This window comes from Cricetulus griseus (genome assembly GCF_003668045.3).
Source record: "Cricetulus griseus strain 17A/GY chromosome 1 unlocalized genomic scaffold, alternate assembly CriGri-PICRH-1.0 chr1_1, whole genome shotgun sequence".
Classification (NCBI taxonomy): domain Eukaryota; kingdom Metazoa; phylum Chordata; class Mammalia; order Rodentia; family Cricetidae; genus Cricetulus; species Cricetulus griseus.
Genome location: NW_023276807.1, coordinates 209411620 through 209438359, shown reverse-complemented (window position 1 = coordinate 209438359; position 26740 = coordinate 209411620). Strand labels below are relative to the sequence as shown.

At 43.3% G+C, this 26740-nt stretch overlaps 1 gene segment (V, D, J or C); it reads right to left on the bottom strand.

Moving 5' to 3' along the window:
- Positions 1–26740, bottom strand: part of LOC103161741 — an 842827-nt gene that overhangs the window by 12147 nt on the left and 803940 nt on the right. The window contains 1 exon segment of the C gene segment in view: positions 25260–25316. Within this exon segment, the coding sequence occupies positions 25260–25316 (57 nt within the window).

The following is a 26740-nucleotide window of genomic DNA, read 5'->3' as shown; positions in this document are numbered from 1 at the left end:
AGATAACAGATGGATGGTGTGTACTCTCCACTGTCCTGGAGTCAGGAGAGGGAGTTGTCCAGCACCATGGTAGGGAGAGGTGAGGGGAGGCTGTAGTAGAGGGTCACTTGCGGAAGAAGCTCCTAGCTCACTTACTTGGTATCACCACCACCTGGGTTCCCGTCCCCCAAGTCAGCTTGTTGTTTCCATAGGCCCACTCTGAGAAAGAGCTTCACAAAAACGACCAAGTTTGGGCTCTACCCTCTCATGGAGGATACACACCCTTCACAGGAGCTCTGAAGCTGAGACCCAGCAACAAGTGATCGTGAAGTATTTCCTGCAATGGGTCTTGAGCCCTTGTAATGAGAACAAACAGTGCCGGCCTTCAGTGCTACCCATCACCTCCATTTCCCTCATCACAACCAGCAATGATCACCACTGTTTTTCCTCATCTGGGAAAAAGCAAAGTCTTTACAGAGCTCTGTGAGACACTCTGCTTCCTCTGTGAACTGGAGGGAGCAGGCAGCCATTTTCTCAACCTTATCTGCTACCCTTGCATGGAAGATCCTGCTTTCTTGTGGATAGATGCAAAAATTATGTTTCATTTTGCCTGGAAGAGCAGAACCAAGAATACATGCAGCTCACTGAACTGGGGCACATACTAAGAACATGCCAGGGCCTGACTCAGAGCTGCCATGCTCGCTCTCTCTGGGACTGAACAAAAGCCATGGGTGACTCATGCTTGACTCAGTCCTGTCTCTGTCCTCATGTCACTCTAGGTATTAATTGCTTTTTTGTCCTCAAAAGGTCAGACAAGGCAAGGAAAAACCAAGGACGCATTTCTGAGAGACAATAAGGAGACATGTAGAGCAAAGCACTGTGAGTTCCATGTTGATATTGAGCAGAGAGATGGGAACCGAATGAGCAAAGAAGAAATCACTCAAATCACTCAAAGGAAACAAATGGCATCCCCCTGCAGTAGCTCATAGTGATTCCCTTTAAAGGGTAAAAAGAATAATACAGCAGAAACATATACTCTAAGTCAGCAGTGTCACTGGGATCAGAAACAAGACAGTTATAACAATGATCACTTACACACCAGTACAACAGCTGCAAATAGCAAAAAGCAAGCTGAGTGGTGGTTTCCATCACTCACCAGGGCTCTCTGTGACATAAATCCATGCATGGTGGCACCTGTAGCTGGGTCTGGAATCCCGAGGGCACACTCAGGTTTGTTACTAAGTGTTCCAGGGTCTGTGTACATACACCAAAGAAGCGTGGGGCATATCATTTTAACCTCCACTTTCCTAAGATGACTGGAAGATGAAATAAGGCAGAATCCTATAGGAGAATCTTCTCTTACTAGTATTCAGTCTAAAAAGTCCATTCATACAATTAGAGTTTCCTTCTTAGATAGGACCTATGGCAATTTTCTGTATTGCCTTGTCCTATTCATTATATGCGGTTTCCATGATACTCATGGATACTACATGTAATGTAAGACTATTGTCTACTTATTTAAACAGCACACAAAGCCAAGGGTAACTCCCTATCTCCCCTCAGAAGACAAAGAAAGAAGTGAGTGAAAAACAGATGTCCTTCCTTCTGTAATATAAATCAACTTACTCATTGAACTCACTTGGATAAACCAGCAGTCTTGTTCCTGTCCCAAAGATAAGTTTGTAGCCTGTATTGCTCACAGTGATTTATCCTGTGACAAAATGGGCTATTTCCTTCACTTGCCACCCTCACAACACAGCTGGGCACAGAAGCCCATGGTAAATCTTTAGCCTAATGCTTTATATGTTTTCTGTTCATGAATGAATCTTGTACTCAACCTGAAAGATGGTCATTCATTCAACAGTGGTCACAGAATATGGCCCCAGACCCGGGTCCCAGCTTCTAGTCCCAGCCTAACTTGCACTAACTTTAAAAAAAATGATATTAGATGATTAAAGCAACACTTCTGGATCTTAACTGCCTTTTAGGAAGAAAATAAGGTTCTGAATTAGATGGTTTCCAAAATAAGAGCTAAGTGGTCTATGACCTAGCAATACTCAAAGTGCATTTTCCCGTAACTCACAAACAGCCAGGCACTTGCAGACAGCTAACCCATGGCAGCTGTGTCTGGGAAGATGGAAGGAAAAGTGAGGGAAGGGGAGGGAGTCAGCATGAGGAGTGTCTGCCATTTCCCATTTCCTTCTCCCAACCAGGGCAAACCATCCGAAGAGCCCTATGCTCTCTTGAGCCACGGAAAAGAGAAGAGAACCCTTTAGAATGGGGGCAGCTAAACTCCGTGTATTTCCCTACCATCTGTGAATGACACTATCTCTCATTTGTAAGTGAGCCATGACAGAGCTGTGACAACATGAAGTAGAAAGGACAGGGCTTTGAGATCAGACAGGGTAGCCAGGTTTTGGGTCTTTCAGATAACTAGCCATAGAATTTGGGGCAATAACTGCTCTGAGCCTCATCCCCCACCCCTATAAAATAGAGAATACTGCCCCTTAACTTACAGAGCTCTACACTCAATACTATATGTAACACTATACCCAAATATCATAGGCACTATACCAAATATCATAGAACTGACACCTATTGTCAGTTCTTTTCCCCTGATGATGATGATGGTAGGGTGTGTGTGTGTGTGTGTGTGTGTGTGTGCTCTGGGGATTGAACTCTCATTATCAGGCTTGTGTATGAAGTGTTTCACCTGCTGAGGCATCTCATGGACCAGTTATTATTTTTAATATGCTGAGTTAGATTACTGATTAGTGAGGATATTCATTAAGATTACATAATATGCCCCACCCCCGAGAATTTGTCTCTGAAACATTCCATAGGTTCCCAAAGGAGAGGGCTTTTGGACCACAGATGTCTACATCCCTTATCTCCTGGGTGAGTCTGAGGATCATAGAGGGGTGATGATTTGTTCACTATTACACAGCAAGTTGGTGCCAAACTTGCTGTGTAATATTATTAATATCAAATTAATATCAAATTTAGCTTCTTGTCTGAAACTAGAATCCCTGGGATCCCTTGTTTGTACCTTGCCGATTCTTTGAGGACAATGGTTGGTGTAAATGGGCACTCAGTCTCTGGAGTGAATTTGGCTTAGCTTATTTGGGGCATAGGCAAATGGACCTCAAACATCCTCAATGGTAGTGGAAGCATAAAAGGCCTATTAGACAGTGGCCATGTAATTTTCTGCTCTTCCAGCTGCCTCTGTCCATTCAACTCTACTTAGCAAAATTTTCAGGTTAACACTCTAATGTTAGACAGGCTTCTGTCAGCCTCAATTCTTGAGAAAAAGGTTTAATAGAATGCTAAATTCCACCTCAGAGAAAATATACTCAAATCAGTTTTAAATACTACCTCGAGATTGCAATCTTAATACTTCAGCATTTGATTATAATGAATTAAAAATGAGATACAATGACAACATCACACCATGTCACCATTCACTGTCCCATGTATTTACTGAATACACTTACTCAGGTCCACTCTTAGCTGGGTTCCCCTTCCAAAGGTGAATTTTGCTCCTTCCCAGCTCCCACAGTGTCTGAGGCCTCACAGTAAACAGTCTTCCATGTCAACCCTCTCCTCGCTTAACCTAATGACTTGGAAAACACCTGAGATTTAACATAATTGTTTGACTTATTCAGAGGAAGAACAAGCTCTCCCTTCACAACCTCAAATGGATCAATTCCATAAAGTATTGATGGAAAGGGGCAAGAAAGACTATTTGAGTCCAGGTCACAATTTAACGGGGGGGGGGGGGCAGATTCTCCAGGCCTGAAGCCTGCTGTGAGTTACATTTCTAGTTGGCAGCAGAAAATAGAGCATGGATCTTTTTGATTCTCAGTCTAATATTTCCCCCCTTTCTCTATATCCTTGAATGCCCTGTGCCATTTGATTCACCATCCCTCCCTTTGGCCTGGAAATTCTGATGTCTCTGGGTGCTCAATTTCAATTAAACAAACATTTATCAGATTTGTAAAAGAACCATATTAGCTATTGCAAAGGCTGCGAAGAACCTTTGCTCTCACAACCCTGGCTGTACTGGAACTCACTCTGGAGACCAGGCTGGTCTCGAACTCACAGAGATCCACCTGCCTCTGCCTCCTGATTGCTGGGATTAAAGGCGTGAGCCACCACCACTCGGCACGATCTTTCACTTTTATCAGTGGATATTCTTAGCGATGAGTTTCCATAGTTCTACATGTTATAGATGAAGACAGTATAGCTAAATTCATGATACAGAAGGTAAGAGGACTATGAAGGATGCCCAAGGGAAAGAACACACATTCCAGGCTTTTCACGCTAGGTTATTTCTAGAGAAACTACCTACCTTTTCCTGATTTTCTAGGGTGTTAGTCTGCATCCCATCCCATTCTAGTGACTCAGCTCTACTATTACTTATAGCTTGTCTCTTACTTTCTTGTTCAAATGAAGAGCTCAGGAAGAAACAGCCTTAAATTCACACGTTGTCAACCAACAGAACAAGGAAACATGAAAAAGGAAACATGAAACACAGCAAGGATTACAGAGACCTTAACCCAGACAAAGGGACACAAAGCAAAGACGAGAGCAGCATTTACCTGGAGAGACTAGCAGCACTGTGCCCTTTCCAAAAGTGAGTTTGTTGTATCCTGTATTCACACTGTAGCAAACCCCTACACAAAAATGGCCTGCAGCCTAGGGCTTTTCAACCCGTGATTTAGTTTGGAAGGAGAAAGAGAGCTCATCATTTATGGAGAACATATGATATGCCAAGAGGATTAACAACCTACATGTATTACATCACCTCCCTAGGACGTGACACTGGACATTATTATCCTGCTTAATAAGTGAGGAGAGGGAGACCTAAGGCTAAGCAGACTAGACTACTAGCACTGCCAGTAAGCATTAAAATATTTGTGTCTACATATTTTAGCAGAGGACTCACAAATCTCAGAAGACTCCCTTTTTCTGTCTAATGTGGGATTTCTCTCCCCCCCCTCCATTTTTTGCTAGAACTAGTGGGATTCTAGTAACAGTGACTCAAAAAAAAAAAAATCCTAGTTTGTCCTTCATTATGGAGCCATTCCTTGGAACATAAAAGCATTTACTCTTCCCATTATTCCTTTCTTACCCCACTTACCAGGACTGACCAGCAATCTAGTTCCACTCCCAAAGACCAAGTTATAGCCACCACTGCCTCCACAGTGCTTCTTAGTCAGTCAAAAACACCCAGGAGCACACATACCCACACCCAGAGCTGCAGCTTCTCATCTACAAACAGGCAGTACCTTAGCTTTCTTTTACATTCCACCAAGAGCACTGGTCATTTACTCAAACCTGGGGCATTTGTGGTGCCAAGTTTAGCAAGTTGCTTTCTGCCCATGTCTCTGGTTCTATCACCATCACACTCCCAAATTTAAACTCTTTTTTATCTAAAAGATGTATCTAAACTTTCTCTCATCTCCACAACTGTTGTTTTTAGATTCTTACCACAGTGTCTCCCTAACTTTAGCATCAATTGGCAACTTCATAAAGTAGTGTCCAGATCTTTATAAGTAAAGGTTCCCGCACCCCAGTCAACTCCTGCAAGCTAGAGGCTTACTCAAGTTGCCTTCTGATCCCCTGATTATATAACACAATGCTTCACCCTTGCTAAAGACAAACAGACACCAGTCCTCTGCTTTGGCTTTGTGAATCTGCTGTTCAACATTTGGCCCCACAGGCAATGTCTTAGCTTTCTTTCCTATTAGAAAAGAACATGGGCAGAACAACACTATTAAATGTTAAGGGATGGATGAGGGATCCAATAAATGCTTTGCTCCAATCTCCTGAAAATGACCAATAAAGAGGTCTATTGCATCCCATTATGTTTTCCAATTGCTAACATCTCAGAGACGACAACTTGAGGGAGAAGGAACAATTCAGACACTGGACTTACTTGGGATGACTTGGAGTTTTGTCCCAGTTCCAAAACTCTGGTAAGTCCCAGAATTCACACCGCCAGAAAGGTCTTTACAAAATGGCTCCTTTCCCTTGCTTTCAACTTACTACACTTCCATGAAAGAGAGAGTGTTTTTAACCAGTGCTCATGGCGAGAGGGCCACATGAAAACAGCCCCTTTACAAAGAATGTATAGTGTCTCTCTTCATCTTAAAAGAGTTCTACTGTCTGGCCCAGCTTTAATTTTTTTTTTTTTTGTTCTACGGACACATATTTTATACGTGGGTAGCACTTAGGAATCTATGAAACATTTTTTAAATACATTAACTTACCTTTATAATACTCATGAGGTATTATTAAATACTTTCTTTTTACGGATAAAACTGGTCCAGTGCTCTAGTCAAACCAGATTTAGAAGATGTGTTCGCTAAGCTGCCCTTTCTTTAGGATCAGTTCTCTGAGCTATTAATTCTAGGGAACCTTCATGACTTCATGCTCACAGCCAGTTCTGTGCCCTTATTTTAAAAGTTTTCTTATACAAGAGTGCACTCGTCTGCATGAACCATTAATTCTTTGACACTTGTAGCTCACAAATACTGCAGCAGTCTCGGTGGGCCTCAGCCACCACATTAAGCCTCTCTTTAGTGCTGTCTTGTCCCACTCCTCAAAATGAATATGTTGTAAATCGTAGTCCTGGGCTGTCTGACAAAGATGCCCAATCTGCTGTGATCATACATTAATGTGATCAGCATACAGCTATCTTCCCTCATGGGAGCTCTGCTGGGGATTCCCCCCTTTGATTACTGGAAGAAAGCCTAAGCCATGGAATTAAACCCATGAAAGCCTCTTTTCAGGGTTCAATAACAGTGGTACCATAGATGTAGCTGAAAAGCCTGAGAGGGAACCAGCTGATAATTCTCCAGCCAATTCTGAAACACACTGCTTTTAAAAAAGATTTGTAAAATTTCACTAAGTAGGTTTTTTTCCCCCCTAGTCAAAGGCTGTCCCTTCTGATCCTCATTGTAACCTAGGAACCAACACCTGTATATACTTTTATTTTTATCAGTGTTTAGCAAATTGTATACATCCTTCTAGTAGTTTTTCTTCCATCATTTTAAGCTATTAAAGTAATTATGACATATAATTAGACATGGGATGGAAGACTGCATCCATTAATAATATTCAGTTGCTTTTCTCATTAAACCCTAATTCTACTTTATGGAGATGATAAGAAAGCATGTGATATAGGCTATGTGACAAATACAGGCATTATAATCAATAGCTGTCAGGTACTTACTGGAACTGACTGATACCATGGTTCCCTTTCCAAAGATCAATGATGTGCCTGCCTGGTAGGCACAGTGAAATGTGGCCCTGCAAATTCCTCATTTGCTCACTCATTCAAACTCAAGTATACACAATAGAAATCATATTCTGTCCTTGCTGTTGGCCAGGAGCTTGAGCTTTCAGTGTCTGCATCTACAGTGACAAAACTATAAATTTCTGAGAATGAAAGGCAGGTTGGTGGTTGGATCTTAATTCACATGGTAACTTAACACTAGCCCCTGAGGAAACAATGAAAACCACTCACTATCCCATGTGACAGTAACATCTAGGAGTGGGGAAACAATAAACAAATATACAGATTTATGAGGTCAAGTGATCAAACGGAGTGCATTAAAATCAGGTTGGGTGGGGGAGAAGGAATGGGGGTGAGGAGAGGGAGAGGGAGAGGGAGAGGGGAATTACATGTGAAACAAGCCTGTTCCCTAACTTGAATTAATAATAATAATAATAAAAAATCAGGTTGGGTAACGGGATACTGGGCAACCAGGCAACAGTGTGTTTGATGGCTTGTTAGGCTGGTGAGGCAGAAAATTTCCCTCTGAATATATGGAGGAGTTAATCATTACCTTTATTGACAGACAGCAAACAGAGGGCAGAAAGATCAAAGCTTGGCTCTGAATTACAGTGTGTCAGTGAGGGACGTTTACATCATACCTCTTTCTGCTGATGTACTATTTGTGAATATCACCAAAAAATGCTTTCTAAGAAAAAGATAAAGATGGACAGATGGGCTAGGGAGATAACTCAGCCAGTAAACTGCTTGCCATGCAGGCATGAGGACCTGAGTTGCATGTGTTGTGTGCATGTGTTCAATCCAGCACCAGGGATGTGCAGACTCTTAGGGCTCTCTGGCAACTAGCCTTACTTAATCAGTGAGAGACTTTGTCTCAAAGACCAGCATAGATGACCCCCCCCCCCCGAAACAACATCTCCTGACCTCTGGCTTCAGCAAGAATGTGTAAACATGTATGCACAGCTACATGCATGAGAGACTGGGATGCTAACTCGGCAACTGAAAGATGTGGCTTTGGCTATTTAGGGCATTGTGGTCATCAGATGATGCCAAGTGGAAGAAAATGTGACATTTCAGAGCAGCTTTTTTCTCTTATTGGGATTGGGTTGGCTTCTGGGCATAGGAAGTATCTCCATTCTGCTTGCAAACAATGTAAACTATTGCCTGCTTCTCTGTGGGGAAGGCACAGAGTGCATCGTTTCTTATGAAACCTGGATAACCTTGATAGCTTACTTAACATGTCCCAAAAGCTTGCCACTTGTCTCAGCAGTGAACCAAGCCAGAATTCATAGAAACACTTACTAGGATGCACTTTTAACATGGTCCCCCTTCCAAAACTCAGCTTCTGGCCACCAGAAGATGCCACCGTGATCTCCTTCACCACAAAAACCAAATGGTGCCCAAGCGCAAAGCCCCCTCCAGGGTTCTTTTGCTTGGCTGAGATATTATCCTATGCTAAGCACACATTTTGTTAAATTCAGGAAAAATATTAAACTCTCATGCTCTTTCAGATGGAAAGAGACCCCGGGAGTCACTTAGTATACTCTACAAAAGCATATTTCTCTACAAAGTGATTGATTGCAGGTTTGTGAAGATCTCCAGAGAAGGCCTGGTCACTAATTCTTATGATTTTTTTCCCCTCACAACTGGAAAGCCTCACCTTATTTCCAGATTCAAGCCTTCCTCAGCCATAGCCAAAGTCCATCAAACTTGTTCACTCTTCATCCCTCAGATGGCATTTTGCATAAAAATATACCATAAGATTCACTAACCATCTGCCTAACCATACGTTTGCAGGCCATTTCACAAACATTATCTCAGCTCAGTCAAGGAGTCCTCTGGGGCAGGCAGAGCTGGAATCATGAAGTCCATGTTACACATGAACCAAAGCTTAGGGATCTCAGCAGGCCTCATGGAGGCATGGTCATTAAAAGGATGGGCTGGGCTTGCTGTTGTTTGGCTTCTAATTGAATGCCTTAACAGTTATGCTGTGCACGTTCATATATTTGTCTTAGCAGCATCTTGCCTCTCAAGTACTGTTTCTGTCTTACTCCCCCTTCCAATCTAATAAAAAGTCCCTTCTTTCCCCAAGAAAATAAATAAAATGAAGCCCCTTCTAGCTCAACTCCTTTGAAAGCTCGCCGTCTTTTAAACCCTTACACACATTCTGTGAGGCAGGAGATAAGGGTTACCAATATTTCAGTTACAATAATTGGGAAAAATGAGATCCAGGGGGGATAAATCAGAAGGGTACTTACAGAGGCTACAGCTGGGTACACACAGCAATATAATGAACCTTAGAAAATGTGGTCCCATGCCCTGCCATTGTGAACGTGTCTGAGTCACTTAACCACTCTGAACAGAAAGAATCACCTTCTCTGCTTCTTGGGACAGTGAGACAGGCTTATTTTAGGATATCTGATCCCAGAATACATCAAGATAGCAATATCCTTTATCTGCACTGAGTTCACCCATCCACACTTACGTAAGAGAAATACTGAACAGTTTAAAGCCAAGTTTAATACAGATTAATTTGGGCCAAGCTGTCATACTTCACTTAAAAATTGATGACCAGGGTCCTCTTTCAAGTTTGGGAGTGGAGCTATGGTTCAGGTCCAAATACTCACCAGGCTTGACTAACACCCTGGTTCCTTTGCCAAATGTTAGCTTGTTCGCTGTACTATAGTCACACAGTGATCTGAGGCCCAGCAAAAACACAGGGACCAAGGAAATCACACTCAGCAGATACTGGGCAGAGGACATCTACCCCCCACCCCCGGCCTGAAAAGATGGTGAGCTTTCAGCGTTCAGGGCACACATTTAAATCTGAACTGTTTACTTATCTGATTATTTCCCAGCTTTGTTCAGATCTTGTATTCAAGGGTAACAGGTCTGAATCATAACCTCATCAAGGAGCCTGTTTGACTATGTTTAATACATGAAGGAACCAGGAACTCTGGAACCTTCAAAATCAGGCTGTTATTCATCTAGAATGGAAAGGCTGAATGTGCTGGACGATGTACCTCCTAACCGAGTGTCTTCGTTTCATTTGGTACCCAAGGAAGAGGGAGCCTTTAGTCCCGGGTCTGCGGTGCACTGTGTCTCAGCTTTATTCCCCTCCCTTAAAGTTTAGATTTAGAGAAGGTGGTAAGCAGGCACCTTGGGGGATGCACAGAAAGAATATCCCACAGAGATCATTCTCCACAAACAGTAGTCAACAGGGCCTCTCACAGGGAGACCGTCAAGAATCACGGGACCCAGGAAAAGCCAATCCGTACAACTGTTCTTCAGCTGGGCTTGCCTGTTCAGGTTGTGGGAGTCAGCCTTTTGGAAATGTTGGTTATGGTCATGTCCAAAGCAGGTGTTTGGGGATGCTTCAAACCTTCCAAGCACATCTGCTCTCCTATGTTCCCTTTGGTAGGAACCACTATTCTCCTCTCCTGGGCTCCTACCAGGGACTTTAGGCTGTCTTGGCCCTTCTCTCTGCTTTACCATACCAGGCTGCCTGGGTTGTGGTGAGGGAAAGAAATACTCCCATTTCCTTTTTTTTTTTTTTTTTTTTTTTTTTTTTTTGAGAATAATGGAATTCATTTGTCTCCATTTAAAATTTCTGCACAGTAATTTGTCCCTGGAGTAGAAAGGACCCCACTCACCAGGCAGGACTGTCAACTGGGTTCCCACTCCAAAATACAGCTTCCCCAAGGATGAGCCTCTGTCTACACAGTGATAGCCCCCTTTACGCAAACCTGCCCCTGGTGTTACCCATCCTCTCTCCCTGGCTTCCATCCCTTCTAAGCAGCCCCAGTTTTTTTTTTTTTTTCTTCTTCTTCCCCCTGAGCAGCCAGCAGCTAACGTAGACAGTCAGTCTCAGAGGCTGCATCTTAAGGGACAAATGATCTGTGGCAACAATAGTCTTTCCGCCTTCAGAGTCCTCTCCTATCAGAAAGCAATTACACAGCCTTTTGAGAGTGTTTAAATTGGAAGGACCTTCGCTCCCCTGGTCCTATTTCCCAGTCCAAAAGGCTGCTCAGATACTAGGACTGACATTATGCTTGGATCCTATTCCAAAGCTGAACTTGTGAAAACTTCGGCAGATCAGATCTGTCCTCTGCAAAATCACCCCACTTCCCTCATTCAACCTCTGGTTCTCCTTCAAGCCATTCCTTTTCTCTCTTTCTTTTCATCTCTAGTACCTCTTTCCCCCCATTTACTGCACCGAGAAATCACACTTCATTATCTTTTAAGTGTAAAAAAAAATCTCTGTGGGCTTCAGCTTGTGAACAATTTGATGGCCTATTTCTTGGCTCTCAAAATAATAAAAATAGAAGAAACAGGTTTAGCTCACCCCCTTTCCTTCTATGCTAGAGTCACAGGGGTCTTAGCATTTAGAGTTGACAGAAAGTCAGAGCTGATCAAGTGCAATGTCTAAAATGTCACAGGAATCCCTTCCACAATGTCCTGTGCGCTGGCTCCGAGGACCCAGAGTAAAGATATTGCAGGGTTGTCTCCAGACTGTGCAGAGTAACCTGCCTGCCCACAGCGCCTCTACCTCTTCAGAATCTTCCATGGGAAGCTGGGATATGTTTTCATTTACTGCTTTTGATTTTGTCTTTGGTATTAATCCTTCCCTCATCCCCGTAACAGTTCTTCAAATATTGGGAAAAGCCATCTCTAAGATTCTTAGTGTGGTCCAGAGACAGCCACAACAAATACATCACTGTAAAGGCTTCCGTAAGAAGGAAGTCCATTTGCCAAGGAAGAAGTGGTGAGGAGAGGCAGGAAAGCTAGGGTTCTAGCCGAAAAGGAGAATGCATTCTGAATTTATTTACTTGTCACCAACCTTACTTCCCAAGTGAAATTGCTCAAGCATGTATCCACCATTCTGTTTCAAAGCATTCTGGATTTTACCATTTCACTTACTGTTCTTACAGTCATTTGATTCCTGTCCCAACAGGAGCTTGTAGTTATCAGAGCCACAAACCTCAGCAAGACCCTGGTTATAAGAGTTAGCTGTGGGGACATGCAGGCCTGCCCACTGGTCTAGTGTGGCCCTCCATTGCCTCTGAACCATTAGGTAACTATTCCAACTTTACCCTTGAAAGTGGGAAAATGTCTGCCCCAGAGGGCCATCAAGGGGGCTAAATGAGATAAGGTGCAAGGGGCATTTACTTAGGGGTTTTGTATATAGCAAAGTTTCCGTAAATGTTAGTTATGGGATCTTTTATGAATGCATATAGTATGCCACATCTGCTTTATGAAATCCTAGGTTCTCAGAGGTACTTTAAATTACATCCACTTTTTTGATGTTGCATGTTAATTAGTAAAAACAGTAGTTTTCCTTACATTGAGAATTTTCCTTATGAATGGTATCAAGAACACACTTGTCTCTTTCAGAATGCTTATGGAATCATGGGATTTGTTTACTCCATATCTGTTGGAGAGATGTAGAGACAAGGAGCACTAAAATAAAACACTGGGCAAGGACCCAAAATAAAAAAAGAATTCAAAGCAAATACAGACTGAGAGGAGGAATTTAGTATAATGGGTGGGTAAGCATAACTTACTTGGTTTTACACTGAGTTTGGTGCCAGATCCAAAGTAAAGTACATTGTAATTATACACAGTGTTTAGCACTCTCACAAAAAGTCCTCTTCCTCAAAGGGAGGCTAGATATGAAAATGTGACTAACCAAGTTATGGGAAGACCAGAACAAAGCCCACCAGTTCTTTGCTGTTCTATGGAGAAGTCAAGGAAGAGCAGTGAGGACACATTCATTATCAAAGACAGGCAAGATAAGGGCAACTGATTTTCTTCAGTATTCATCGATTTCTTCTCTCTAGTTTTCTGCTTGGCTTCTCTCCTATGTCCTCTGTGCTCTATGCACACAATATTTGGAGCCTGATGCTGTGAGCATACTCCTTGCCTTTCTAATCATCAGTGAAAATTCCCCTCAGGTGGACTTGACTGGGAGGAAAATCTAAACTAAAGGCAGTCTTTAATTCCAGGGCTAGCCGAAGCCTCTCTTTTAGCTCCAGATCTGGATCTGAATTGTTCTTGGCAATTGGCCTTGAGCTTCTCTTTAGGACATTCTGAGCCATGCAAGCTAGCTGGGGGATTCTGCACTTGCGGCCCTACCAAGACCACACGATCCTGTCCGACAGAATACCTTCTTTATACAATCAACTCTGTCTTGACATCCATACTGACAGTCCCCTTCTACCTCCATGGAAGAAACGAGACATTTCAGTTTTTTTTTTTTTTTTTTTTGCTTTCTGCTTGTGGATTCCCTTCAGGAAAACAGAAACAAAGAAAAAAGAGTCTGCTATGTTGGCTGTCATTTGCAAGTCTAGATGAAACATTATTTATGGGCAAAATATTTTGCTGACAATTTCAAGAGAAAGGAAACCTCAGTGCCAACAGTTGCACACCCACGCTGTTTGAATTTAGACGGATCTTAACAAACGAACACAGTTAGGAGAAATAAAGTAGAGGTGACTTCAGCCTAAGCCAACTAATTATACTACTTAGGCAACTTTGAAGTGCAAGGGGCTTGCTTGCTCTGACTTGTAAAAGTGATAAGCAGGGTGTTACAGGAATGCTTTGCTGGTAGGGCACCGAGGACTACAGAAAACAGAGCTTAATTTAAATATCTTAAACAGGCACCCTTGTGTTAAAGGACTTGTGTAGCATAAGCTGGAATTTCTAAGCTAGAAATGTAGCTGCCTAACTTGGTGAAGTTTTTTAAGACTGGGTAATGCCATCTTGTAGCATTTGGTTTGGTTCTAGTGGAAATACAGTGAGCATTGGTGCTCCCCTTACAGTCTGCAGGCATGGTACAGCAAATCTCCTGGGACCCCCTGGCTTCTGCTCCACTCACTTCTGTGGAATACTGGTCAAGCTTCTCTTTCTACGTGGTCTTTGGTGACTGACTCTCTTCCATTTTACCCTTCCCAGTATACATGGCTGGTGGCTTTCTCATTTCCACCCCCAGGCTCTCAAAAGAGTTTATACACAGTTGTTTCCTGATCAGTTAGTATAAATAGGAGTTAACTGTAGTGACCTACCAGGTAAAACTGTCAGTTGGGTTCCAGATCCAAAGGTGAGTTGCCAGCCTCCACTAGAAGATGCACTGTGATTTGCCCAAACACGAAAACCTCAGCAGAGAGGTCAGAGTACAGTGTAGAGTTGGAAGCTCCTTCCAAAAAGGTCTGCATCCTTCAATCTAGGCTGTCTTGGAGTAACCAAATCACTAATCTACACACTCTAAATGAGTCCTTCTTTGTCTTTCTAATTATGGCATTAGAAATTCCATAGGAATTAGATCCCATTAGGGGAATCTTTGATTTCCTTTTTTTTTTTTTTTTCTTCAACCACAGAGTTCTGAGCATCAAATATGTGTCTCTAAACTCTATACAGTAAATGCTCTTTGATTTTTAGATGTCAAACCAGCATGCAGATTTTCCCATTTAAAGAAACTCAGAGTTAGAACAGAGAAAATCTCTACTGTGGGCACCAATAAGATATGCTTCCAGAAAACTGCCCCAATTCTCACATCCTAAGCCTGAGCTTGTAGAAACTTAATGCGGTGGGCATGGAACTGGCATCAAGTTAATTTGGTTCCTACTTTCATAATGAAATAATTTTGTTAGGACCAAATTACAAGAAAATTGCTAGTTTTCAATTTCAATTTTAGGCATTTTATTTCTCATTCTCATATGTGTGTTGATTTTTATCCGCCAATGGTCTTTAAAACTTCAACAAAAGTCACTTTTGATCTTTCCTAAGGTAGTAAGAATAGCATGCAAGGATCATGCCCAGGAAGGGTCAGGTTGTGCTTTGGATCGAAGGCGGAAACAAGGGAACCCATGTGTAGCAGCGGGTTCTGTGAGGCCATCGTCACAGTAGTTCTGATTCCTGCTGGATCCCTGGCATTAACATGAACCTGACATGGGGTAGGGCACAAAGTCATCTATCAGATGGGTCCTGTGGATGTCTTAGAATTTAGGTCCTAGACTTAAGGTCCAGTCCCAATTCAATCAGAGAATGGCTGTGTCTGGACGATCGGCGCCTTCTCTGGGCTCAATTTTCTTAATGGTGACAGTCCGAAAGAATGATTTCAGAGTCTCTGCTCAGTGGGTCTATACCATATGGACTTTTGGCCTAATGTTCCAGACGTGAGAAGTGCCCTTCAGTACTCACAAATACTTTTCAGACCTTGACAGAGACTCATCCCTTACTTTGGTCAGTGATAATTATTTACAAAAGATTCATTCTAAACAAGGATGTAACCTCAAACTGAACAGCACCTCAGAGAGCTCATTAAGAATTAGAAATCTTGTCACTGATTACTGCACAAATCCAGGGCTACGATCCCAGCCAAAGCCCAAGGCAATCCGTCATGTATCCTTAGTCCCAACACACACATATTCTGGAAGCAATTCCCAGAGACATTCCTCCACGGCTCACTTTGCACGGAACTGCCAGACCCTAACCAAGGAGATTCCTGGCCTCCTCTTTGACACTCATTCTCCCTCTGTAGGCATTCTTTGTATACTGTATAATTGAGTCAAAATCAGCCCTTAATCCACAGACATTGCTTAATCCAAGGATATAATTTTATACTTACTGGGCTTGATAGATAACTTGGTTCCCTGTCCAAAGATAAGCTTTCCTCCCTGGTTATAATTCACACTGTGTTACATACCCTGTCAAAAACACGTCCAATCTGCCCGAACACATGTCTAATCCTCCACCCCCAAATCCGAAGCCGATTGCTCCCACGCCACAGCATGAATCATGGCAACATTTCTTACTGTAACTTTTTCTTATGAGGGAGAGTAAGAATATTCTCACACAGGAGTCTGATAGGCAATAATGAGAAATCTTATTTATCCAAAAATGTTTCCAGTGAATGCCAAAATGGTGTCTCATTTTTGCTTAATGGCTCTGGATACTGTTGTTTGGGGGAAAGGACTTCCTTCCCAATGTGTTTCTCAAAGGTTTACTTAGAAAAGAATGACACACAAAGGTTAAGTTGAAGGGACGCCAAGGCTTCATGGAGTGGGGCTTACCTGGGGTGACTATAACCTGGGTCCCTGTTCCAAACTGCAGTTTCCCCAAACCGGTAGTTGTCACACTGTGACAAACACTTCTACAAAATGGCTTCCCCAGAGAAGACAGCTGCTAAATGAAGACAAACTGCTCATAGGGAAACAATCTTGCTAGAAAACGAGGAACTGCATGATGTGAGGGACGAGCATTTTCCTCTTCTCTTTTAATTCCTCTTTTCTCGAGACATTGAGGCACACTCTCTGAGCAGTGCAGCCAGAGAGAGGCATTGTGGGGTTAATAAAGCCTGCACTACTTCGAGACTGTGCCATGATGGGAACCCTCACTTCTCAGAGCTTATCTGATCCCAAACCCCTTCCTTGGTGCCGCTGGAGTGCAGCCACAGCGGGTCTCAACTCTTTGAAAGAGCCTGTGGTTTGGATTCTGGAGTCCAGTGGAAAACCTGTATCAGTGCCAATTACTGAACTCAGTTTTTAAATCGAGCAAGTGGGGTTGACTATGCTGGAGTCTACTACCCAGCAAGACTCTGGCAGCGTGGACAGACCCCAGGGCTGGAGTCCTTGTGCGATTCTTCCCCCTTCCACCCTTGTCTCCTCCACAGACGAAGAAGGTGACAAGATATTGGGCCTTTGTCTGTCCATGTACTTTTGATTCAAGGAGGCCCCCTGCCCCTGGGAAATAGATTGCCCTTTTGGAGATAATCTCACTCAGCGCATAATTCAAATTCTTTGCCACTTACTTGGCTTCATGAGCAGCCTTGTCCCTGTCCCAAAGGCAGAGGAGACATTTTGTCCTGCACAGTACTTGTCTCAGCATCAAAACCCAGCTCAGGTCTCCCCACCCTCCACCCTGGCCCCACGAAGCACCCCAGAGAAGGGAACACTATTGCAATTCCTCCAGTGTTAGTCATCTCCAATAAGTAAACTCTCCTTCTCTGTCCTTCAGCCCTTCCAGAAATCAAAGGGGATCTCGGGCCTCAGGTCCCTCCAGCTCACCTCCACATCAGCCCTGTATTCACTGTGTCTTCTCATTAGGCATACTTACAGGGAAGCACAGATAATCTGGTGCCAAGACCGAAGGTGAATCCCTTGCCATAGTTATTTCCACAGTGCTTCTGGGCTCAGCAAAAACTCACTAGCACTTCCTCTCTGCACCCCAGGGCATCTCAACACTACAAATGACTCAGGACCTGGAACCTGCAGCTCTGGCTTTAGAATAAAAAAGCTATCCCATTTGTCTGTTGAGTCTTGAGAACAAAGGGAGTGTGGGGACCAAGCAAGCAATGGTTCTAAAACCTAGCCCAGTAAGCCATGTATGCATCCTGAAGGCTGGAGCTCTGCATTAATCAGTCTTGTATTTTCACAGAGAGAGGCTCTGGAGGCTGCAGAAAGTTTAAAGAGGTTCTCTCATTCCTCCAAGTGCCCGAGGCAGGGCTGCACTTCACTCACCCCTGATAGGAGGTGTCTATCTCCTCTCAAAAATCCTCTAGAGAAAGCACTCTGGAAATGACTCCTGACAGCTCATTTTCACTGTTCAAAAACCTATTAAGAAGGTTTTGCCACTAACGTTACTCCCTTCTTGCAGTATCAGCTGCATCTTATGCTCTGTGTCCTGGCCAGGCTGGAGAGCAACACCCCTCAGTCTTTTCTAATACATATTTCCCAGACTTAGAAATGGGACTGTACCCACCTTGCCCTCACCAGCTTTCCCCTGAAATAAACAGTCCTCATTGATATCCGCGGACTATGCTGAGCTCTAGGCTGGAGAGCTTTGTCAGAGGCAAAAAGAGTTTCAGAAACCAAATTTCTAACGAGCATCACCACCCAGAAGAGAAGGACAATTTGGGACAGGTCACCCCTCCTCTAAAGTCTCCCCTGTTTTTTTTTTTTTTTTTTGTCATGTGGAAGCCCCCTTTGGGAAGGAGGCTCCAGGTATCTTGGAGGAAGTTGTGCTGGGGTCAGGTAGGTGGGTCACGCAGCTCTGTGGAAACCTCGCCGCTGCCTCTGACACTGTGATGGTTTTTACTGAAGTGAGTCAGGGCTCTTTCTATTTTCAGTTTCAAATCCCAGGTGAAGAATTTCAGAGAACAGGCTGACACTTCTCCACCCTCCCTTCTATTCCATCTCTGCTCCTGATGCGTGACAGAGCCTTGACAGAAGAGCCCAAAGGGTGAAGCAAAAGCTCTACCATGCATCAGAGATGACGTATGTCATTATTATTAATGGCCGGGGTTTAATGATAGCTCCCTGCGTTTCTGGGCACTATGCTAAGTATGTGAGCTGTATTATTTCATTTGATCTTCACAATAACTCATCGGGGTAGATATATTCTTATCTTCATATCATGGATGGAAAAGCTGAAGCTCAGAGAGATTAAGTAACTCACCCCAGATTACTCAGCTGGTTAAGGAGTAGAACACAAATTTGAATTCAGACTTTTTTTTTTTGTCTCCAGAGCTCATGCTATACTACTGGCCAGCCCATCATTGCTTCAGTTAAAATGCCCAGAGGGGCCATAGAACATTTCACAGGAGTCTCAGAATTGCACTGAACCTCGTGTTACATGGAAGATACATATTTTTCTTAATGCAGATGTACAGAGTCCTCCTGGTTCTTTTCAGTTATTTAAATTGTAGCAGGGGATCAGAATTAAATGGGAGAAAGTACTTTCTGTCATCGAGGGTTGCTAGATTTTGGAAATGATTACAGACAGAAGCCTGAGGACTTTTCTGCTCTTAACCATTAGACAGAGCCAAAGTGCATCCCACATGCCCAGGGAGCTTGCCAGGAAGTCTAGTCGAAAGTGGTGGGGTACTGGATTCCCTAGAGGGCCTCCTAATGTCCTCAGTGGCTTAAATATTGTTTATATCTTTATTCCCTCCCTCTCCCCCACTCCTACCTCATTTTAAAGCAGGGAAGAGAAACAGCTCTTTTTTGGCCCGAGGAAAGAACATTAATAAAGAACCCAAGCAGATGCATAAGATTAAAGTATTTTTCAAACTAATGATTTGATTGATTTCCCCTAAAGGCCCCGGCTAAGAAAGAGGCAACTTACTCGGCTTCACTGTGAGCATGGTCCCATCCCCAAAGGTTAATTTGCCTGCATTGGTGTTACACAGTGCTCCCTGCTTTTGCAATAACCTTGACTGGGGCCTCTAAGAAGACAGGTGGAGGTGGGGGAGGCAGGCAGGAAAACAAAACCTGAAATGACTGCCCATGGCCAAAACAATCTCCTTGTAATTAGGTTAGAGTGTGGGAGGAATACTGATAACCAGCCACTTCCCGACTCCATCCTATTTGCCATAATTTTCCTTGAAAGAAAGAGTCTTCGAGAGAACTCCTCCTGGGAAATTCGCAGAGTGGCTACTGCCTGTCTCTTGGGGCTGAGTCTTGTTACTCCCACAAGCCTTCTGTCTGTTTCCATCCAGTTCTTGCCTCTCAGCCTCCTTGCTTTCCCTACACCTTCCCCCTCCTGGTGGTTCACATATTTTCTCAGGGAGCGACTACATGGATATTAAAAGCCCAAGTACAATGCCTCAGGGAACATGCACATTAATAACCTTGTTTTCCAACTGGTATCCCAAACCACACAACACAAACCAAGCAACGAAAACACCACCTGTGTTTTGACAGCCTCCGCTTGATGGAGGGTGGGCTTCTTTCAGAAAATAATTAGCTCGCAAGAGGGACTTACTTGGTATGAATGAGAGTTTGGTGCCTTTCCCAAAAGTGAGCTGGTTACTCCCAGTGCCGGGTAGACACAGAATTTCCTTTCTTTGCAAAAACCCCACAGATGCTGAGAGACTCAAACTCCACAGCATAGGAACCCAGAGAAGAAACTGAGACCGAAGGAAAGGGCCATGGTCAATATTGTTTTTGTCCTTACTTGAATTATTTACAATAAGAACATTTTCTGTATTACTTAAGAAAACTAAAATGTGTTACTAATTAAACATTAAATAGAAATCTACAACGGATTTAAAAGTCACCCCTTGGCCCCTGACAATCCTTTCTGTACTTCTCCAGGTTAAGGGGCCTCAGGTTCTCTGTCCAAGGCTTTGGACTCCTGGGGCCAGGGGAGAGGACTCCCCTGGGATGTGTGTGTGGTCAGGGGAAGCAAGGGGTGTGAGACACAGCTCAGAGTAGGGTCCTGTGCTTGCCCACAGCCCTCTGACTGGAGTTTGATTTACAGTAGTATGACTGATGCATCTTTCTGCTTAACCCTAGTGACTTAGCTCCCACCAGATGTGACCTCTCTCTCATGGTTGAACAGAGGACCTCATGTATGCTATATGTACACCTGATCTACACCCCCAACCCCTAACAGACCTTTGTTGGCGACAAAGGCATTCCTAGGAGCACTGAAGAATCACCAGAGGCCAGAAGCCATTGTTGATGAAGGCTAGCTAGAGCTGGCTAGATACTTTCAGCCACAGAAAGTCTTGCTTCCTTTCCGAAGACAAGCTCCCCACTTCCTGGATTCCCACGGTGACCATCTTCCTACTCACCCCCACCCCTCACCCCAAGTGCCTGGCCCAGTATTTTTCTTGGGCCTTTCTTCTTGTTAATAATTTTTTCCTGGTAGAATCATCCAGAAATCTCCCTATTTAACCATAGCTGTTATTTTCCTTTGAGTCCTTATCTCTAACCCTTATAAATGACAGTCTAATAAAAACATGTCTGGCTTTGCTGTCTACCCTGACCATAGTTTCCATAGGCAGAGCTGTGATCCAGGAAGGCTTTTCTGAGCTCCCTGAGAATGTCCAGCCCATTGTTAGCCTGAGAAAAACATCCCAAAGGAAATCCCTGGTTCTGGCCTTATGATGAGCACTTCGCTGTGTCTGAATGTATCACAGACATGAAAAGAAGGGGCCATGTCTCTCCAAAAAGAAACATGTGAAAGTTGTGCAGAGTGAAAAGACTCCATGTGTGCTTTTACCCTTGGCCAGCAGCTCATCTCTGTTGTATCAAATGGCTCTTAAAGAAGTTGTGACTGCCCAATCCTGGAGCAAGGGACATGAGGAAGCATGGGGGCAGAGCCAGGATACCAGCAAAGGCCAAACACAGAAAGTAGACCTTTTATAAACGACGGGGGAGAGACTGTGGGAGTCAATAAAAACAAAACAAAACAGTGATTATTTTTAGTTGGAGCCAAAAATCATATTTCATGTACAGTCAGCTGGGGACAAGGGGGGGTAGGGTGGAGTGGGGTGGGGAGACTTGAAAATGGGTTCTGGACAAAGTTTCTTGATTTTCCTTTGACTCCTCACACTAGGTAAACAATGAAAAAGATCTTTGTGTTAGGCGGAAGAGTAAGAGCAATTTCTTCTGCGGTAGAGGTAGAGGATGTGGTATTTGGCTGACCTATGGAGTGCCCTGGACCCGAGGGCTGCCCCCCCCCCATGTCTCAAGAGTGTAAGAAACTTTCCCACGCAACATTCATCACACCTTCAGCTCAGTGGGAGAGAATGTCAGAACATTAGAAAACGGAGCAGCACTTACGAGGGAGAACATGAAGCTGGGTCCCTTTTCCAAAGGCCAGTTTGTAAGCGTTTGAGTCACACTGTGATTGGGACCATACCCAAAACTTCTAGTGACAGTTTTTGGAAAAGCTATATATTCCTTGATGGATATTTCACCTTCATGGGACTTAGCAGATGCCACATTGCTTCTTTTGCTGTAATAAACAGCCCTCATCTATTTGGCCATCCATCTGTGTATCCTTGTTATTTTGCCTGAATTTTATGCTGCTTATTGACCTCGTTTGACACCAAGAGTGAATTATAAAAGCAGCAACTCAACAAACTCCTTTAGGATATCAGACACAATTCTGTTATTGCAGGCAAAAGATGTCTGGCAGGCAGCCACCAAGCTAGACACCCTCTCTCTAGAGCCTAAACAAGGATGTGGATGGGAAGGGGCAGCTTGGGTGGGTCTCACAGCTGTAGGTCCACCGAAAGGAACTGCTTTGCAGATCTCTCACCTCACACTCAGAATGAGATGTGAACTTGGGAACATGTCACATCACCAAACTGAGTCCATTCTCCTCAAGTCAAGCAAATATCTGTTGTGCCCATTATGGCCTTCTGTAGCTGGGGACAGTGGAGACCACCCATTTTGGCTCAGAGGGATTCCTGCTTTTGGGGAAATGTACATATATAGCCCGCAGATATTCTTTTACTACAAAGAGATGCTCATCAACTCTGAAAAGACCCCTGCTTGACACTCAAAGAACAAGTTGTCCCCTCTTTCTCCTCCTGGTCTACCTGATCCCACAGATGCACCTCATCGCAGTCATTGAAAGAGATGGACATGAGATAGTTAAACTATCAACTCTGAAATAAAGTTAGGGAGCCAGCAACCCACTTCTCTGTTTCTCAGCATTGCCCTCAGCAAAGCGCTAGAAGATAAACTACCTGGTTTAAATCTCCATGGTTGCTCATTCCAGACTCACGATCAGAACCTGTTGTAGGCTTTAATAACCTGGCCAGTCAGTTTGATAACACTTGCCTCTTAATATTTATTGCCTGACTTTTTTGTGGGTCTTAGCCCCTAAAATAGCAGCGTGGAGAAAATTGATACCTTATGAGCACTCCTAGGGGTTGCTAGGCTCCTCAATGCCTTTCTTCCTCACCCCTCCAATGAGGTATATTTATAAGTTTTTATTCTACAAGGAAGCATTGATTACTGAACAAGAACCTTGTCTTGCCTGCCACTTTTTCCATGATGAATTTCCTTTCAGGTATTTACAAAACCACCCTGAACAATCAGTTCTTCTCTGGATGACTTTCTCACACCCCATCCCTTGCCCCCACTGCATTTGAACAGCCAGGCTGCATTTTAGTGGAATTTGACCTGCTTGGATGATGAGACCAGATGTGGACATTCACTAAAACAGGACAGTGCAGGGATTTCCTGTTAGTCTTTTGGAGAATAAATATGTGTTGAGAAAAGAGAAGGTTCGTTATAAATATTATTAGCATTGAAAATGAGATAGATACTCATTTTTAATATAAGACAAGTTTTGTGGGCAAAAATCATAATAAACACACAAATCATTGCAGAATATAGTTTTGGTGATACTGAGGCTGTAAATAACTCATGGTTTCAGTATCTGCCCTGCGAAAGAGAGCTGAGTTACTATATTAAAGGCGATTTAGGATGGTCTCATTTCCCATCTATTTATTATTATTGCTGTATTCTCAACCATCATGAATGTTTCATGTGCTAAAATGAACATTCACTTTAAGAAGGACATTTGCTTTCATAATAAATTACGTCTCTGCTATAGTCACAGCATTTACTTGTTTGGCCAAATATAAACAGAACACAGACACTTACTGGGCTTCACCACCAGCTGGGTCCCATCTCCAAAAAAGATTCTGTTATTGTTATTCCCACAGCATTTCCTGCCTTTACTGAAACCCTTGGCAAGGCCCAGCCAAACACACAGCATCACAGAGAGTAGACAGACTCGCTATGCTTTGTTTTTTTCTTCTTTGTTTCTGGAAACTGCCTTTTCTCATAGGTAGAAAAGGAGTTGCTCTACTACACAAAGCAAACTAATTCTCCTTTAAAAAGGCCAGACCTACAAGCTCTTAAAACTCTCTCACCCCAGCATTTCTAAGCTGAAATCTACCCAAGCTGAATCAAACAATTGGTTAACAATTCTGTCTGCTGTGTGGGCTCAGTCTCAGATATGCAGGTATATTTTTGAAGAAAAGTTAAGATATGCCCTAAGGAAGCAAGTTCCTAGACAAGCTGATTGTAGAAACAACTAGAAATGGTGTATTCCTCTGTCTACAGGGATGTTCAGCAGCCACAGGACCATCTAAACTCACCCTAAACTTGACCTAGGCTCCATGGTCTGGCACATACTTACTGGTTGACTTATTTTGGAGCCTTCTGAGTGTACGACAATGCTTACATAATTTACATATTTCCTGGAGAAATTCCACCATGGGCTGCTATGTGGTTTCAGTCAGAAAGGGTTAAGAGTAAAAAAAAAAAAAAAAAAAAAATCCATGATCTCTCACAACCTTAGGAAATTAATGGAAGTGAAAACATCTTTTGTTATAAAAAAGTTTGTATAAGAAAGGATAAGGGTGCCAAGGGCTCATTCATCTCCAACTTGTACTTCATCAGGGCTTTGATATGCATTTTATTAAAGAGAGAAGGTGAGCCGTCCAGGTAGGGACAGCAGGACACCGACTTCCTGGGTTAAAAGTTGGGGTTCACGGATAGCATTTAAAGTTTGGAGAGAGGATGACTTTATCATACCCTCCAGGTAACTGTGATGTTGATACATCAGGGTTGAAGAACAGTTCAGAATGGATTTTATTGTCTCCTTTCTAGTCAGGGAGAAACAGGTGTCCGGAGTGAAGAGAAAGGACTTCTCCCACGCAAAGTGGAAAGGGAGCAAATGCAAGAACATTAGCTGGACCACAGTTCAATGATGGAGTTAACCTACTCCAGCCTTTGTCTCCCTCCCCCACCAGTAATCTCATCGAAGATGACTCTAGAGTCTCTATGGGAACAGAGATAGAGCGTAAGGAATCTGATACAGAATCGTATGAACAAATCCAGAGCGGTTGTTCTGCACGGGTTGATCACAGCTGATCAGTGGCTAGAAAGCATAACCCAAAAACAGATGCTCTGTAGCATGCAGAGAACAATTTCCCACAATAGATTTTACACTCTTCCTAGGGTCTATCTTAAAATTAGCACAATCTCCTCTTCCCTGACTGAAGTTGCCATTCAGTAGAGTGGGGGAGGTTTCAGAGTCCAGAGTCCAGAGTGACAGACAAAGGAGGACACAGCAGGCAACAAAGCCAGCCTTAGCCCTCCTCAGCAAAACTTCCCATTTGCCACAGGAAAGGTCTAGTACATAAATCTCATTATTTACGTACCTGGCTTGACAGAAAGCAGAGTGCCAGTCCCAAAGATGAGCCTGTTGCCACTACCCCCTAATTCACACAGCCCTTCAGAGCCTTACAATAACCTTCAGGAAGGGCCATGGAAGATGGGGTTAGAAAAGCATTGTGCTCTTTCATGTCAAGAATATCTTAGCACCACTGTGGCAAAAATCAAGAACCAGGAACCCTTTAACTCCTGACTCTTGTAACACTGCCTTTTCATTGATGTCATTGTGGGGTTTGAGCTACATCCCCCAGCCCTGAGTAATCAGAAAGTGACCAAGAACTTTGCAGGCATCTGCTCTCCACACAGGACAGGGGCCCAAAGCAAGGGCATCAGGAAAGCTGCAGCCACATTGCTTTTTACCTTTATCTTTGCCTTTTCTCTTTTCTTTGAATTTATTTTCCTAGTGGGATGGGCTGGCTTGTCTTTGGGGAAGAATTCTAAACATACCAGAGGGAATTAGACATCGCCTAACCATTTGGCTCTGCTATTTTAGAAGGCTAGACAAGCATTATTCATTCTGGAAGCAAGTAGATTAAACAAGGGAGTCGGTGGCTGACACTGCCTCTCTCTGGGAGTGAAGACCCCATTGGGCTGAGTGCATTGTCTCCAGCAGGCTGGATTGTTCTTAAAAATATAATTTGCATGCTACACTTCATGTATTATTCAGCTGGTGCCTTCTTTCTTACTGTCATGTATCAGAGACTTACCTGCCTTTATAATTAGCTTGGTCCCAGAGCCCCAGATCAACCGATAGTTGCTATCCACACAGACACAAGAACCTTAACAAAAACATTTGCTGTCCTTCTGGGGAGCCTATTAGAGATAAAGCTCAGATAAAAACTCCAGAGTGAAGCACATAAAACAATGTAGGAATATTGACTATTGAAGATTATTTGTTCATTTAATTACATCTGATTCCCTTGCCCATTATAGATTCCAGACACAGATGACAAAATCAAATGACTAACCATCCAAAGTCAGTCTTGGTTTCTCTGCATATAAGGGAGGCAGAATTCACAACTGCTTTCAAATTAGAGAAGCTGAACTTACTTTATCTTTCCTGATATTCTAAATAAAATTGTAAATGAGAAATAGATCATTTTCTTGGCATCCTAAGGCAGCCAACTCTCTAGTGTCTCATTTTCAGAAGATTTGTGTTCTCAAACAGATGAAACAGATTTGTTTATGGAAGGTTGTATCTGAGAGAAATGACAACCTGTGCTTCCATGGACACAACAGCCAGAGACATGAAGAATGCCTGCAAAACCTAGTGCTAGGCAGGGTGTCCTGAACATACTAGTTAAGGATGGGGATTTATAGAAAACACCTTTCAAATTGCTTCATAGTTTCAGAACTTACTTGGTGAAACTTGTAATCTGGTTCCCACTCCAAAGATGAGTTTGTTGGTATTGGAGTACACAGTGATATCAAGGTCTACAAAAACTCCTGACCCCATGTTCTTTCTGTT